A 16058-nucleotide genomic window follows, 5' to 3' on the forward strand; every position below is an offset into this window, starting at 1 on the left:
AGCCCAGACTGACAGAGAGGGAAAGAGGGAGCAATTTCCTGAGCCAGTCAGATTAGTTTAATGAGCACATGGAAAGCAGAGGTTTGGCAGGAACTGATGCTGAGGAGGTTTGAGTACAACAGGACTGGACGGGGATGTTCTGAAGAATCAGTACAGAGGAGATCATGCCTTGTTATGAGGGAATAAAAAAATTAATACTTGCCAACTTTTCTTGTTCAATTCAGCAAAAATATTTTTCAATGCTATAGTGTCTGGAAATAGGTCTGGTTTAGGTCTTATTTGTCTCTGTGCTGAAACTAGTGTAAATATCAGTAGAAATATGGATTTACACATTCATAACTTTACAGATACAAGTAAGTTCTCTCATTACTTCCAGATTAATGCAAGTACCATTTATCTGATACAGTTTTCATCTATCTAGAAAAATTAATGAGTAATTCCTGCTCCCTAAGATTCCTACCATTTCTTAAACCACCTAGGCTTTTTATATAACACTGCCCACCATTAGTTTCAATATATACCTACTTAATAAAAAATTGCAAAATAATTCCAACTTAGTTTACTGGAAATTTCACACTGTATAAAAATGTGCATGATAGAGGTGATCCAAATGCATTGGTAAGTTTTGAATTTTTTCATACACAGCAGAGCAGTTGAGCCCCCTTTCATCTCTTGAGGCTGTGCCAATGAGAAAGGTATTTTAACCATACAGATATTTTCAGGGAATTTAACTAGAAATCACCATGCAGTCAGTGCATCAGTGCACTGGCCTTGAAAAAAACTGTGTTCTCAACAATTTAAAGAAATACACCTTAAGGCTTTTATCACACAAAAATTGGCCAGTACTTTGAATTAGAAGTAAAACATAATACCCAGGATCAATCAAGTAAAGCAGTCCATGAGGAGAGCAGGACACAGAAAGGTGTGTGTTGAAAGCAGGCTGTTCCAGGTGCACCTTACCATCTCCCTGGCATTCCTGCAGAGTGCCATATCAGGATCCAACTTATCACGCAGGAAGTAGTTCTTTTCTTTCATCTCAGATCTCAGAGTTTGCCCCTTTATTAAGTATATATTAGCCATATAAGGGATATTCCACACTCCTCTGTTGAAAACAAGAAAAGAAAAAAAACCAACACAAAAATAGTTTAAAGCTATGAAAACTAGCTTGTTGCCTATTCTATTAAATCAGCATCTCTGTATTTGCTGGCAAGACTAAGCAAGTTGCAAGGAGAAGAAGCTGAAAGGCTCCCAAGACACTTGGAAAACTACATCTGGACATCTCAAATGTAGGCGTGGGCAGTAATGTAATTTTTATGAAATACTGTTATAAAAATATAGCAAGGTCACATTTTCTATAGAGTTTTAACTACACATGTACCTCATGTTTCCATAGCTAAGGCAACCAGTTAAAGTCTCTTATAATATTATTCTACATTACCAGATGGAGAAGTAACTCCAAAACAGATTTTTAAATGAGTTTAAAGACTTCACTGAGACTTCACACAGCTGAGCTGACCTCCTCACACAAATACCCACAAATCACAGCAGGCCATGTATTTATGTGAGCTGGGCCAATATCAACACAAAAGCACTGCTTTCAAAACACTCTCTCTGCAGAGTTCCCCCCTCACAGCATCACAAGCACATCTTTTAGTACAGCAGGACTGAAAGCAAGCCAGTCCTATTCATCAAGCAGCCTGATTCAGACCTTTTTGTTCTCCCAGGGCAAAAAAAGGCATCACCATATGGAAGAGTCAAGCTTAGAGCAACTTACATCACATTAATTTAGGGGAAGGACAAACCCAAAAGTTTATCCTTGACAAAAATATTGCTGAAGAGCTCCTTAAGATACACCTGACATCACACACAGGATGAAACAAAGAAATTGCAGCTGTTCCATTTGCCCCAAAGAGATGACAAGTCATTTGATGAATACAACAACCATCCCTTTTGGCTAAGGTTCCAGGGATGTAGAGTTTTGGGTTTGCTGTTTGTTTACCCTGCCTTTTTCTGTACTGTGCACTGCTAGAGCAACCAGACACCATCAGACAGCCACCAGTAATGACTGTGTCCAGTTTTAAACATTTTAAACACTTGGCTTTTTTTTCCAAGATGTGGGTGGAAATAAAATGTATTTCTATGAAACAGAAAACACAAAACAATATACCCAACCTCACCTCTCCAGGAATAATACCATATTCTTGTATTTGCATGCAATATGTTGCTAACAACCATATTGGTACCCTGACTTTAACAATCAGTTCACAGTTACTTACACTCTGTTCCCTTGGACAATGTCCACATAATCTTCTGATCGAGCATAATAACCATCAGGGCTCAGAGCCCCCCAGAAATTGGACCAGAGCTTCCCATGGCGAGTTACGAGCGGAGCAATTATCTTCCTGTGAAGTGACAGATTGAATAAGAAAATATGAAAATCAGGAATTGCTGTTTGACAGGAACAAAATGCTTTGTGAATTGTTGGCCCCCAAGGCTGTTATGAGCTATGGCAGTGAAATACCACAAGTAAACAAAGAGGATTTAACTCTGCAAAAACAAATGGCATCTTATTTTCTCTGGACAGACCCCAGGGAATCCTTTCAATTTCGAGGAAATTCTACAAAATAAGAGATTTACTATACCTGTTCTGTTCTATCAGTATTCTTAAAGTTTTTGGGTTTGTCAGCACCACATCTGCATCTATGCTTAAGTAATATTCACATGTTTTATCCTGGCGACAAAGGTCCCTAAAATGACAAAAAAGAATTATTAACTCATGTTAATAATAATGTCCACATGTCCAGAAAAAAACCTCACAAACAAAACAAACAAAAATATTTTTAAAAACCCCCAAACCCCAAGTAAGTACTGAACTGATTCATTGCATTAAAAGTCCTCTGCAGCACAGCATTGTAAAGAAAAGTGTCTTTAGATCACAGTAGTGTGATTAACTAAATGATTAAAATACATGGATTAGACACCTTGTATTTTTCTTTTAGTTAACTAAATGGCCTCTAGCCTTTACCAAGTTCACTAATACCTTCTACAGTGTCCTAATGGCAAATGGGGCAGGGGGAACATGCCATTAACTTGTATAGCAGGGTATCTGTACAATCACTTAATAGTGAAGTATGACCTTATTTAGTAAGCTCCTCTAGCAAGTAACTGCATGTGGCTGTAATGCTGTCTTTGGTAAAAGATTCCACAGATGCAATCTGCTAATCTGAATGGTAGTTGAAACATTATGGAGAGTGTAAGACAAAAACTATAAAAAAATATATATTTAAAGACCTTTTCTTTGTCTTTTTGACCTACCAGAACAAAGTTGGTAAAGAGCAATATAAACCAATTGCAAATGTTTGAATTTATACTGGAGAAGGTAATTGAATTGTGTCCATACATTATTTCTATCAATTGTGATTTTGATCTCAGAAGAATTAACTGTTTGCACAAATTCCCACACCTTCAATAGAAAGACAAAGAAAACACATTCTACATTAAATATAAAAGATACACAGACTATGTTTGTATGTTTCTTTGTAGGATGGACTTTATAGGCCAAAACTTCATATAGTGAATTCAGCTTTACTATGCCATCAGAACAGTGGATTATAGGAAATCAAATACACTTTTTGAGAAGGTAGAACAATTTCCTCAAGTCAATACCACAGCAATAGCTTCCTATCATGCAGGTGGTATTACTGAATTTTTCTATTTTCCCTATTTTAATTCCACTGTAACAGCTTGAAACATTATCTTACTATCTTGTTTCATAATATCTATAATAGTTCAAGTTCCACTTGATTTGATTGATTGTGAGTTTTTCTGCAAAGGCAAAGATCTCTGTCACTTCAAAAGATCTGATGAAGGGTGGATGTGACAGGTTACCTACAAGTCAAGGTAACAGCTGCCATGGCTTCCTGCCTGCTCTTCTTCCACCCCTCCAAACTATCACTAAATCTTCCATCAGAATTCCTACTTATCAACACCTTTTGGGTCTTTCTGTTCAAAATTTCTTCTTCTCAAAGGAATAAAGAGGTATGACTTTGTTAGAATCACAGTAAATGGTAAAGCTTTTTTATTCTGTGACATTAAGCACTCCTTCCTCTTCAAGCTTGATCACTAAAGATCTAGCAATAATTTCAGAAAAAAAATTAAAATATCCATATGCCAGAAATGGTTCTCCCACTGCTGCTAAAACCACTGTGTTTGAACACAAACCCAGTTTAGAACTCTGGTCAGTCTCTGGGCTTGGCTTTACTGACATCTTATAGACACATTTTTATGACAGAAATTCCTTAATCAGCACTTTCCCACATAATTGCCCAAACTGAAACCAGCAGGTTTTATTTTGGCCATAACATAGTCCTGCAATTCACTCTTTATGGTATTTTCCATTACTAATCCATTCTGTTCAAAGCTTTACAACCACTGAACATAAGTCTCATGTAGCTTTATCATTGGCTTAATTACAATTATTAATAGCAACCTGACTTTTATACTGCACTTGGCATTAGATGTTATATTTCTTCCAAAAACATTCAGGTCCTTTATCCTCATTCTAGTGAGGAAAATAAACCTGAGACCAGATTTGATCCCAGTCCAGGGTTCCAGCCACAACACTTGCCAGCACTGCCCCAAAAGCAAGTAAACCCTCTGCTGCTAACAAAAACATGCATAGAATTAATGTTTTTAATTATAGAAATGTAGTAAAGTGATAAAGGTTTCAGTCAAAATTAGAAAAGCAAGCACACTCTCAAGAAACTAATACATCTTCTCTTTAGGTTTTCAGTGTTGCCCAGCAGCTTTGCCCAAGGAAATAAATGTAACCCTTTATATTCCCATGTTTTAGAGTATTACATTCTTGCACTCTGTGCTAACCTCCCCAGATGTAGAAATCCCAGATTATATGTGAAACTACTTGTATGCATATCCAGGGCACTCCAAGGAACAGGTGGAAAGTGCTTTCTGGCAAAGCTCAGGTGCAAAATGCTTCCTTATCTAAATTCAATGGCTAAAACCTTCAATCTACTTGCTTTACACTCACCTGCTCTAAACTAAGACCAAATATTGAAAAGAAAGCTGTGCTCTTGTACATAGCTTAGAGAAATTTCAGTGTAGTGATTAACAACCATTTAGAAGAAAGCCAAGATTTTTTGGTTGGCAGCATGAAGCTCAGCAGATCAGTTTAAAGTGTTTTGCAATCAGAGTGATGTTTGACTGCTTTTACAAACCACAAGTCCATCTGGAACAGTGACCTCATCTGAAAATGGAAGAATGTCACAGCTCTTCCCCTCATCACACTTTCCACTGAGATATCCAAGGGTCTACTCAGTTGTAGCACAGACATATTGTCTACCCAACCTCTCTACCATTGAGCCATCTCTTTTTTTTTTTTTTTTTTTTTCTTTTTAGACATAGTTTGAACTTTCAATTAATCAAGTTATCATTTTTAGACCTCTCAGTTTGGAAATACAATTCCAAATGTGGACTGCAAGCCCAGAGGCAGAGCACTTGAATCACTTGACAGACCTCTGAAAGAAAAGATGTTCCAGACACAAGTCTGCAACCAAAAGCCTGGGTGACATCCCCTGCCATTTAGGGTTACATTTTGCCTCTCTCCAGACAGCCACAGCAGCATAAACACATTCACATCAACCATCACTAAAAACAAACAAATCCAGAAAACAGATAAAGCACTAATGTTTAGTTTTGCATCTCAGGTTAAAGAATTGCTGCCACAGTTATCACACCTGGAAACTACTGAAATCAGCTATGGGTGTTTTTCAGCAGCACCCAAAGTTCAGTGTTCTTCCTCCATCTGAGACTGAAACCCAAACTACTGAAGTCTTCAGGAGAAGCAGAAAATCCAAGTCTCTAAAAGAAAGCACTTGACATCTGGGAGACAAAGATTTAATCCCTGCTCTTCCTTCCCCACAGCCAAGATACTTGCCCTACTCAAAGGCTGTGTCCCACTCCCTGTGTCCATGCCATTGTTTATCAATACCAAAGGAGAAATCAGAGACAATGACTTAATATCCTCCTTCAAGAAACACACAGGAGACCCCAAACACAGCTCAAAATTCAACAGTGCTGTCCATGAACTCTGACTCTGATCTCTTTACTATTTTTCCTGAATTCTTTTGAAAGCTTTCAATGTAAACTATCATTAAAATGTGCATATTCCTGTTCCCACATAAAAGCTGAAATAAATGCCATTTTTATAAAGTTTTGGAAAATTCCTACCCTATTCTGTTACTAATACTTTTGAGGGAGGAACAAAAAAGAACCAGCTCCTCCAAATGAGAAACCATGAAGACTGCAAGTACCAGGACAAAAAATATTATGGAAAATATGCTTTTTATAAATAAAACCACAGAAGTGAGTATTTCCCAAGTTTCTGTTATTATTTGAACATATTTAATTGCTTTTTATGTTTTCTGTCATAACAAATTCTGTAACAGCTGGCTGAAATCTCATCTGCAACCAAGGCAAAACCAAAGATAATTTTTCCTTAAAGTAAAAAAGAACTGTTAGAACTCATACCTTATAGACAAGGGCTAAAAGAAAAGAAAGATATGGAAATGCCACTCAAGTGCTTCAAGAGATGAAAATGCAGAGAAAAATATTCAGACAACAAGCAGCTAAAGCTTTCTTCCCTTTATTCTACTTAGTTTTCCTTTCTTTTTACCTCAACTCAGCACACAAAAAGGAAAGCTGTGCACTCCTGTTTCCCAGTATTGTTTTGTAGACTACACAGTTTTGGATCCTTTCCAACATCCGTCCAACTGTCACAAGCACATGAGAGGGCTTTCCATATCAGGAAGAAGCAAGAATTAAATGCTTCAATTATTCTTTATTATGTGAACTAGAAAAGTTGGCCAAAGTTTGCTGCATGGCTATGGGTGAAACTGAATAAAGGTTATTTTCTCACATTTATACTGACAAGAGAGTGTCATTTACTGAGAATATCATTATGATTTATCACCACTTTTACTGAGCCAAAAGCCAAGAAGAGAGGTGAGGAGAAAACTGATCAAGCTGAATTATATCCTCCAAAGTATTCTGCTGAAAACAAACTAGACCTTCAATGCTTAAGTGCCCCTTCTTTGTATTAACTGAACCCTGTTGGGCTTCTTCAACTAAATAGACTCTGTGTGAAATGTGCAAGTGAGAAGATCAAATTAATTCTAAATCTACTGGAAACTAAAAAAGAGACATTAAGAGCAGATTTGCAATAAAGCAAGTATTTGAGGCAGATAGTTTTGTTCTATCTGTCAATAGCACAGATAGAGGCAGGAGAAGATGAATCAGAAGACTGAATATCAATCTCTAAATCAGAACAATAAACAAGTTTGAAGAAACACTCTTTTAAAGTTATTCCCATTGCAGTATAATGACTTATAAATGTGAATGGGTGCTTAGACTAACACTGGACATCTGCAGCATTCCTAGAAAGGCAAGGGGAGAGGTTTGGATCTCAGCCTGAGATCAGTTTTCCAGTGGCTTCAGCACAACAAAGCCCCATTCAAACAAATTTCCAAGAACACCACAGAGACTCAAGACCTTCATTCTTTCAGCTGAGCCTATGCTCAACCTCTGAACAGAAAATGGCCTTCTGAAATTAACTTCTCTGCTCTGACACTCAGGGAAGATTTGGTAGAAGAGTGAGTCAAAGAATTATCATGGAATGCATCCTGCTCCAGGGCCACAGCAAGGTGGTCCTGACCTTGGTGGGATCCTGGCTGAGGAACTCCATCAGGTGACTGATGAACTGGGGGAGCCACAGCCACTCTGCAGGAGCCACCAGAGACACCCTGGCACAAGTCTGGCAGGGATACAAACTCCAAAGCTCAGCTCATGGAAAATGCCAGGTTTAAAAGCTCAAGTTTTGGATACTATAGTAAGAGCAAAAGCAAAAAGCAAGACCAAACATAAGATAAAGTCAGTTGCCTTTGTGAGAAACTTCTGCTACAGCTCTCTTAAAGTATATTCCTGCCTCTTTGTATGACAGGAAGAAATAAAATTCAGTCACCTGAACATCCAGGTCAAGCTTCAACCATATGTTTACTTAAATATAATGTCACTTAAGAAAAAATCAAAAATAGTAAGCACTAGGACAAGTGCAATTGTTAAAAGCACACCCAATGCAAAAATGAAAACTCTGCAGTAAGGTAGCTGGAAAATAAAATAAATACTGTGCATTGTTTATGCCATCATCACAGGATGGCAGACTATGGAAGCAGCCCAAACCAGATTGTTTCACAATGATCAACAGCTTTTTATAATAGACAGAAACCATAAAACACTCAACAATTCATATCTTATGTCTAGATCTTTTCTACCACAAAAGCTCCCATTTTCACAGGTGAATATGTAAATGTTTAAGATGCAAAATAATAGACATGTGAAATGAAACAATGTGAGTGTGTGCATCAATATAACAGATTTATAAATCAGAACTTACATTCCCATGTTCCGAGCTTCTGCTTGACTCAAGTTTTCTTCAGGTCCAACAATCTTAATATTTCTGATAATGTTCTTGGCTTTTTCCCAGAATTTCTTGATGTGCTTTTCATGGTAAACCTCCTGTAATCAGGTAAACATTTTTTATAGCAAATGTAAGGCACAAATTACTATGAATCATAACCACAGTGTCCAAGAACACACTGTATTCTGTTCTAAAGAAACAGATGCCAAACACTGTTTGAAGATATTCCAGTATATCTGTCATTAAAATGAACCTCCTCTGTCCAAGACTTTAGGAAAATAATCCAACACTTCAGCAATATTAATCAAAGCTGCACAACAATTGAAGATTCACAAACCATCTATGCAGTATTTTTCAGGATATTTATGTTTCAGTCCTTAAAACCCATCCTACAACCTCATGGCATGCAGGAGTTTTTTCTTTCTCTCCAGAATCACTTTAATGAGTGTAATGTACTAAATTGTACAGGCACAGCCATTGTTTCTCAAAAATGTAGTCCCACTGACTGTTCCTTTAATTTTTATTTACCCTCCTCCTTACTTTTCTATTTATCTTTACTTAAGAGGTCTCAGATGCACACAATACCTCCAAACCAGTGCCCTCATTGTAGCTTTTGTCTATTATGGTTGACATTAGAATAATTGAAATATTGGGTAGGGGTTTTCCCCCTCTGTAATAAAAAGCTGTTCAGTTTTTACATTCCATTTCAAATACCATAAATCTTTTGGCTGAAGCTACAAAACCTACACAGCCACAATTCCCATGTGCACATAGCACTTATACCTTCAAAATTCCCTTACAAAACCAAAATTAATACTTTAGAGATAAGCTCTACTTCTATTACTGATCCCTTTTTTGCTATCAAATCAACAGCAATGCACGCACACTGAAAAGGGGTAAAAAGAAATTTTACTCCCATTTCTCTTCCAGCCTCTTTTTTTTTTTCAAAATAATTACACACATTTGACATCTCAGTCACTGAATTCACAGAATCACAGAATGATTTGGGTTGGAAGGGACTTTAAAGATCATCTCCTTCCAACCCTCCTGCCATGAGCAGGGACAGCTTCCATTAGACCAAGCTGCCTAAAATAGCAAAACTTACTGAAGTCACTGGGGAAGTATCAGCAATGCCAGGTCATTAGGTAATTAGCAGAGAGTATTCAAAAGTAACTTATCTGCAGTGCCAGTCAAAATATACCTGAACACAGCAATCTTTCCATGGACCCAGCAGGAGAAACAAAAATGCACTGGTGTGTCAGCAAGACAGAGAAAATGCCAGTCAGCTCTCAGGTTGTTAATTATTTGCTGTCACTGCTGGTCAGTCCTGAAGTGGCCAGCAGCTGGCCCAGATGGCTCCTTCCAACTGGAACTGCTCTGTTCTTATTCTATTCTATTGTTTTATGCCAGTCAGTACTTCCCCCAGAAGCACACACTTCAAAATACATTTTTTCATTAGTAAAAGAATCTAAGCAGTTTCTTTAAATAGACTTCAGTAAGTCCTGACACAATTTCATTTAATTTTTCCAGCTCTGAATGCTAAACTCTGCAGGATTATCTCTTCCTGTGCATTTTAACTGTGTTCTTATATCAAATCCACATACTCCACACTTTGATTCATCACATAATTTCCACAATTGAAGCTTTGTGCAATGATAAAGTCATACTTACATTATTATGAACGAAGATACTGAGTGCCTCCCGTGGGTAGTCCAGAGTCAACAGTCTGTCTAAAAATTTAGTTAGGAAAGGAGTGGGTTGTTCAATGAAAACACCAATTTTTACCCTTGGATATTCCTAAAAAAAATGATATTTTGACACAACCAATAAGACTTGCCTCTTTTCTAAGATTAGTTATAGTAAAAAGCAGCTAATGTCATGTAGTAAACTCAGTCCACACATCTTTCAAACAACCAGTGTGCTCAAAAGTGCTATGCAGCCCATTTATTTTCACTGGCTTCACAAAATAAGCAAAGATAATGGATTCAATATTGATACAAAACTATTTGAATTTAATAACACATACTGGAAGTAGAAAATAATGTAATATGGTTCTTAAATTTCTTGCTTTAGAAAAACCCACTAAAACAGCAAAAGAATGATTTAAGGAAATACACCTAGAACAGAATGGCAATTTTTTTTTTAACAAGGTACAGACACAGATTACATTTACAAGAAAATATAGGGGAGACCAGTTCTTTTAAAATAGTTAATGAATAAATACCACAAAATATTTTATTCAGCTGTACTTTCAGCCAAAGACTGCAATACTCCTCTATAAATGTATATGCACTCTTTCTCCCCATTCATTTTGACACTCACTGATTTTAGAGATATCTTTAATAAACTAACAGCTTCTCTCCTTACATCCAAGAATACTGAACTTTCATGGACCTTATTTTAAAGTGAATTCACATCTTTTGATGGTATTTGGCTCCTTTGTATGTGCTTGATAGAGATCATGAGATCACGATCACTAAAGGAAACACAGACAGCACTTTTCTGTAGTCCTGAAATGTATTACTGCACTACACAAGACAAAAAAAATTAACCTTCAAAGGCCTCAACTCCTACACAAAGAAATACACTGACTAAAAATTATTTCCATCTCTAAACCAGACAATTACTATAAAAACCTAATCCATTACAAGGCTCAGAGAGAAACCTAATATGAGCATAAAAGGCTGCCAGCTAGGTTTTTAAGCAGGCCAACACCCACTTGAGAAGTGTCTGGATAAACCATCAACACATGCTGAGGTTTCACAGAGCCACAGTCTACATCAGAGCCCAGGAACATCCTGGCCAGTTCCCCAGCAAGGAAACATCCAGTGCTGGCCCTGAGCACCTCCCATCCATCCACAGCTGCATCTGCAAACCTGGTAAGTGCTGCTGTGAAAACAGTGTCCCAGCTTACAGTGTAAAGATGTGCCCAAAAGTCTGTGTTCTACCACCATCTGCTGAAACCAGGAGGGGCAGTGATCCTTATTCTGTGGGAGATATCCTCTGCTAATGGGCCAGCTGTTAAAACCAGATAGGGCAGTGTTCTTTATCTTTCCCATGACCCATCCTTCCTCTAGGGAGATATCTCCTGTTAATGGTCATTGAGTCCCACTGCATGACTGATAAAATTACATCATCCCATTGTGAGATGCTCCAGCCAGGGGGAGGAGCCAAGCATTTCTTACCTAGATAAAAACAGATTTGGAACACCAAAGCAGTCCTTACCCACTGGTTTCCAGAGGACAAGAGCTACCAGACCTTTCTACAGGATCACTGCTTCAAGAGGACCACTTCATCTGGATGCTACCACCACCCTCACTAGTGGGATGTCAGGTTGTATTCTGACTCTGTCAGTGTTTTTTTTCTTTTGTGCTATTGCATGTATTTCATTTTTCTCTTTTTTCCTATTAAACTGTATTTCTGACTTGGAGCCTCTCACTGCTTTCAAAACCATTACACACAGCCACACAGAGACCCCAGTAACTCCACAACAGCTGATGTGTCTCCAGCAGCCACCTGCCCCTCTCTGGTAGCACTGCTGAGGCTGTCACAGGAACTGGTCCCACTGGTGCCAGGGACAAGGAAAGCTGCCCAGGCTAAGCTGAGCACACATGTGTGCTACAACTGCTGCACTGATTGCACTTTGTACATTTTTCTCATTCAGAGTCATTCTCCCCTTATTCTCCAGGGTAGAGAGAAAGGTGCAGGCTGGATGTGAAAAGGCTATGGGGACAATGAGGAATTACTGACACTCCTTCATTATACTGAAACATGAACCACTTGGCTCTACACTGAAATCTCAACGTGACCAAAGCAAAATGGTGTTTAAAAAATTAGGAATAAAAATTCCTGTAAACAGCATCTCCTCCAAGCACAGAGTTCATCAATTCAGACCTTGGTTTACCACAAAGAGTTGTCACTGCATAATCTGAATCTAGGTCACAATGAGCATTTTGAGTATATGAAATCAGAAGTTGCCTCTCAGCAAAACCACTTTGGGAATACCCAGTCTGCACCCATATGTTTCATTTTCTCTGACAGATTTTCTCATCTTCAGTGAAGTCATGTATTTGAGTTCTAAACTTTACTTTTTAATAAACAGTAGTTGAGTGTAAGACAATTTTTGGAAGAAGTACAGGACAATTTCTCAGTACAATTGCACAGAGCAAAGTCCAGGATCTCTTGTCACAAGAGTTGCCAGTGAAATGAGAAGAGGACTGAGATCATCCTTTTCAGCCACACTGGAAAGTCTCCACACCAGTAAGAAGCTTTAGAACTTAAAAGCATTTCTAGGGAGGTTAAATTGGGCAACAAACTTAATTTAGGTTTCAGAAAAAAAAAAAAACAAACAACAAAGAACCCTTAAGAAAGTAGCAAAAATTAGCACTTATTGAGTTCCTGTGCCCTTTCTAATTTCTGTCCCATTATGCTGCTTCTACCTGAACAGGTGGCTAATTTGGGGGTGGCACAGAAGAGAGCAGCTCCTGAGTTTTCCCACACCTCAGCCATGACTGCAGCCCAGGAGATCCTGTTTCTGTCAAAAGGTCAAGGACTGAGCAAAAGAACTTGCATATGTATATCTGAGCTCCTTTTTGAGCAATCCCAAAAAACAACTAAAATAAGATATGAATGTATAAATGCAGGCAGTTAAATAAAACAATATGGAGAAAATTATGAGAGGCACAGAACAGGAAATGCTCTTTCCACTGAAAATTTCTTTTTAAGTGGCAACCAGACTGGCCTGAACAGAGAGCACGTTCAGAAAATGAAATACTGCTGGTATTTAGAAATGCCTGAAGTAAACACTTCCACTGAGGCCAAGGAATAGCCTTGTTATTACTTCTGGCAGAGTGAGTGAGGCATGAATGCATTACAGTAAAGAAGACACATTCCAAGGAGATGTATATAAACTGTAGGAAGCTATCCAGTAAATCATTGCATCCCCTTTACTGGCTCTAAGATTTAACTGCTCCAAAACCATGTCTTAATTACCAACATTACTGGAAAAAAATCTTTGACAACATCTTTTCCTCGGGTAAACTTTACAATGGGAATGCAAACACTATCTAATTAGAACACCATCAGAATGTTTCCATTAAAAGCAAAACTAAAATTTAAAAACATAGAAAGAATTTGAAAGTTATTAAAATTCCAACAATAATTTTTTTTTGTTTATATTCCAGTCCATTAGCTACTTATTGTTCATAAATTGTCTCACTTTTTCCTTTCATTACAAGGATAACAAGCCACCAGTTCTTTCATGCTATCCTCAACATGATCTTCTAAAACCTGTTCTCATTCAAACCTTCAATACAGAACAGAAATGAAACATCTGCTGGAAAAAGCCTTTAGGAATAATCAGAATTCACTATTTGGTCCAAGTCTTACAATTCCACATGGTGGAGATTAGTATTTACTCTGCCTCAAATTTACTGTGTACAAGCTGAAATATTTATAGATATATAAAAGGCATCATGCTTGGAGTGGAGGAGCCAAAGCTGCCAAGTACAGGATATACACACATGCCATGTGTATGTGTGTATTTGTCCTACAAGAGTTCTGAAAACTGCACTGAAATCCAGTCTCAATTACATCAGATCTTTATCTACAGAAACATATTTACTTACACAATACAAATGTGTGTATTTTCTTCTACAAGGCAAAGCAGTTTTGGATTGTTTAATCTCAGAAAATAGTAATTAGTTAACTATTAAGCTCTATTTGCAATAGAAGTTGTTCAAATGATGCCTGTTGACTGTTTTGTAGGTAAAGAATTCTGAAATATCTGGAGTTTTTCTACCCCTTCCAAAATTTTAATTATTCTCTAGAACCTTGCACAATTCAAAAATTGTTCATTCACCCTCACAGAACAGAGGTGAAGATCTGGAAGGCTTTTGGGGATGGCATCATCTTCAGTAATAATGTGCAAACCTATATTAAAATAGATGGATAAAAATATTCCTGAAAGCAGTAAAATATAATATTTCATGAAGAAGCCCCTTGGCCTCAGAAATCCCTAAACACTCCCTTAACTGCACCCAAAAGGGCCTTGTTCCAGTGCAGAGTATTCTTACCTTCACTGCTGACAGGTCTAGCAAGTCCAAATCACAAACAGTGCAACCAGTTTCCCGTGTCCAAGCATTAGGAATGTAATTCCCCAAATAATTCAGGTGAATCTGGTACATAAATGAATTCAAATTAATGAAAGATATGTGCAAAGGATGATCTGTACCCTTCAAACAATTTAGGTTTACTCATTTAATCACTTTTAACTAAAGGCAACTGACAAGAAGCAAACATAAAAAACAGCAGATAAAAGCAGAGATTATATACGTACCACAAAATTCTACAAAAATGAGTATTTCATACAAATGGCATGCACTTGGGATGAAAAATAAAAGTATTACACATCAGAACATAAAAATTATTTGGTATTTATTTCGAGAAGTGTATCTAACCAATGCAATTTACTAATCTGCAGATTGGAGAGACTAAGTACAAAGCAGAATCATTTTATGAATAAAAAACTTTTAGCTATTGGGAGTTGATTCTGGGAATTATTTTTATGCTAGTTTATTTACTAACTAGAGAAAACTTTTTACCTAATATATTATTGTCCTTTTGATTGTATCCTGGGTATAAAACAGAAGAACTTAACCACACTGACAAAGTGATGCATAGTAAGAGTTTCCTCTTTGTTTTTAAAACATCACTGCAGGCAGAGGCAGAGTTGTTTTTTTTAATGTAGCATATCTCTTGGGTTAGAATAAGAAGTTCCATCCTAAACTGTTTGCCCAATTGTAAAATACAGAACCTTTCCTTTCATTGGCAACATGTCAGCAAAGCCAGTGATAACAGAATTTTAGGTCTTAATTGAGGCAAAAATGGAAGGAACTGGAATATATATATTTCACCCCTACTGACTAGTTATAAGTCAAACAGATAAAGGCATCACTATATTCACTAATTCCAAAACCAAAATGCAAGTGCTCAAACAAAGGAGCAGCAGTCCCTGGGATATTAGTGAGTTCCAAACTTTACTCCATTCTCCTGAAAGGCATTTCTCTGAAAATAAGGAGCTACAGTAAGGAACACTTATTCAGAATAAATCAGAAAGTAACCATGCCCAAACCTTCAGCCAACAGACACTCCTGTAAACAATCCACCTTTACACTTCTTTGGCTCAGGACAAAGCTGCCATATTCCCAAAACACAGCCATTCCTCTCAGAGAAACTGTGCAGGGACCTCTGACCCCTGAATCCTTACACATGAACAGAACCTGCCAAAACAGCTATTTCACAGGGCAGCCAGTGCTCCAGCAAAGCTGACAGGCCCTGGGCACACTGACAGCAGTGACAGTAACAGTGACAGCAATGGCAGAGCCAGCCACACGTGTCCCCAGACAGGCACTTACACTGGGACTTCTTCTCTGCCCTAAATGCAGTGCATTTTCCTATATCTGTGTATGCACACTCCTGGGTCCAGGCAGGAACAGATGTGTTGTTTTGTATCCCAGCCCATCACTCCTGGCTAGATTATCCTGCCCCTATTATTCTGATTGCCATT

At 37.7% G+C, this 16058-nt stretch overlaps 1 protein-coding gene across 2 annotated transcripts in view; it reads right to left on the bottom strand.

Moving 5' to 3' along the window:
• PLOD2 (procollagen-lysine,2-oxoglutarate 5-dioxygenase 2) overlaps positions 1–16058 on the bottom strand; it is a 49197-nt gene that overhangs the window by 7396 nt on the left and 25743 nt on the right. For both annotated transcript variants that reach the window (XM_056498885.1, XM_056498884.1), the window contains exons 8-13: positions 14566–14667; positions 10163–10288; positions 8468–8589; positions 2643–2747; positions 2277–2402; positions 961–1102 (exon numbers count right to left, since the gene is read on the bottom strand). In XM_056498885.1, coding sequence (XP_056354860.1) covers positions 961–1102; positions 2277–2402; positions 2643–2747; positions 8468–8589; positions 10163–10288; positions 14566–14667 — 723 coding nt within the window. The remainder of the gene's footprint in view (positions 1–960; positions 1103–2276; positions 2403–2642; positions 2748–8467; positions 8590–10162; positions 10289–14565; positions 14668–16058) is intronic.

The sequence above is a fragment of the Oenanthe melanoleuca genome, chromosome 9 (genome assembly GCF_029582105.1).
Source record: "Oenanthe melanoleuca isolate GR-GAL-2019-014 chromosome 9, OMel1.0, whole genome shotgun sequence".
Taxonomy (NCBI): domain Eukaryota; kingdom Metazoa; phylum Chordata; class Aves; order Passeriformes; family Muscicapidae; genus Oenanthe; species Oenanthe melanoleuca.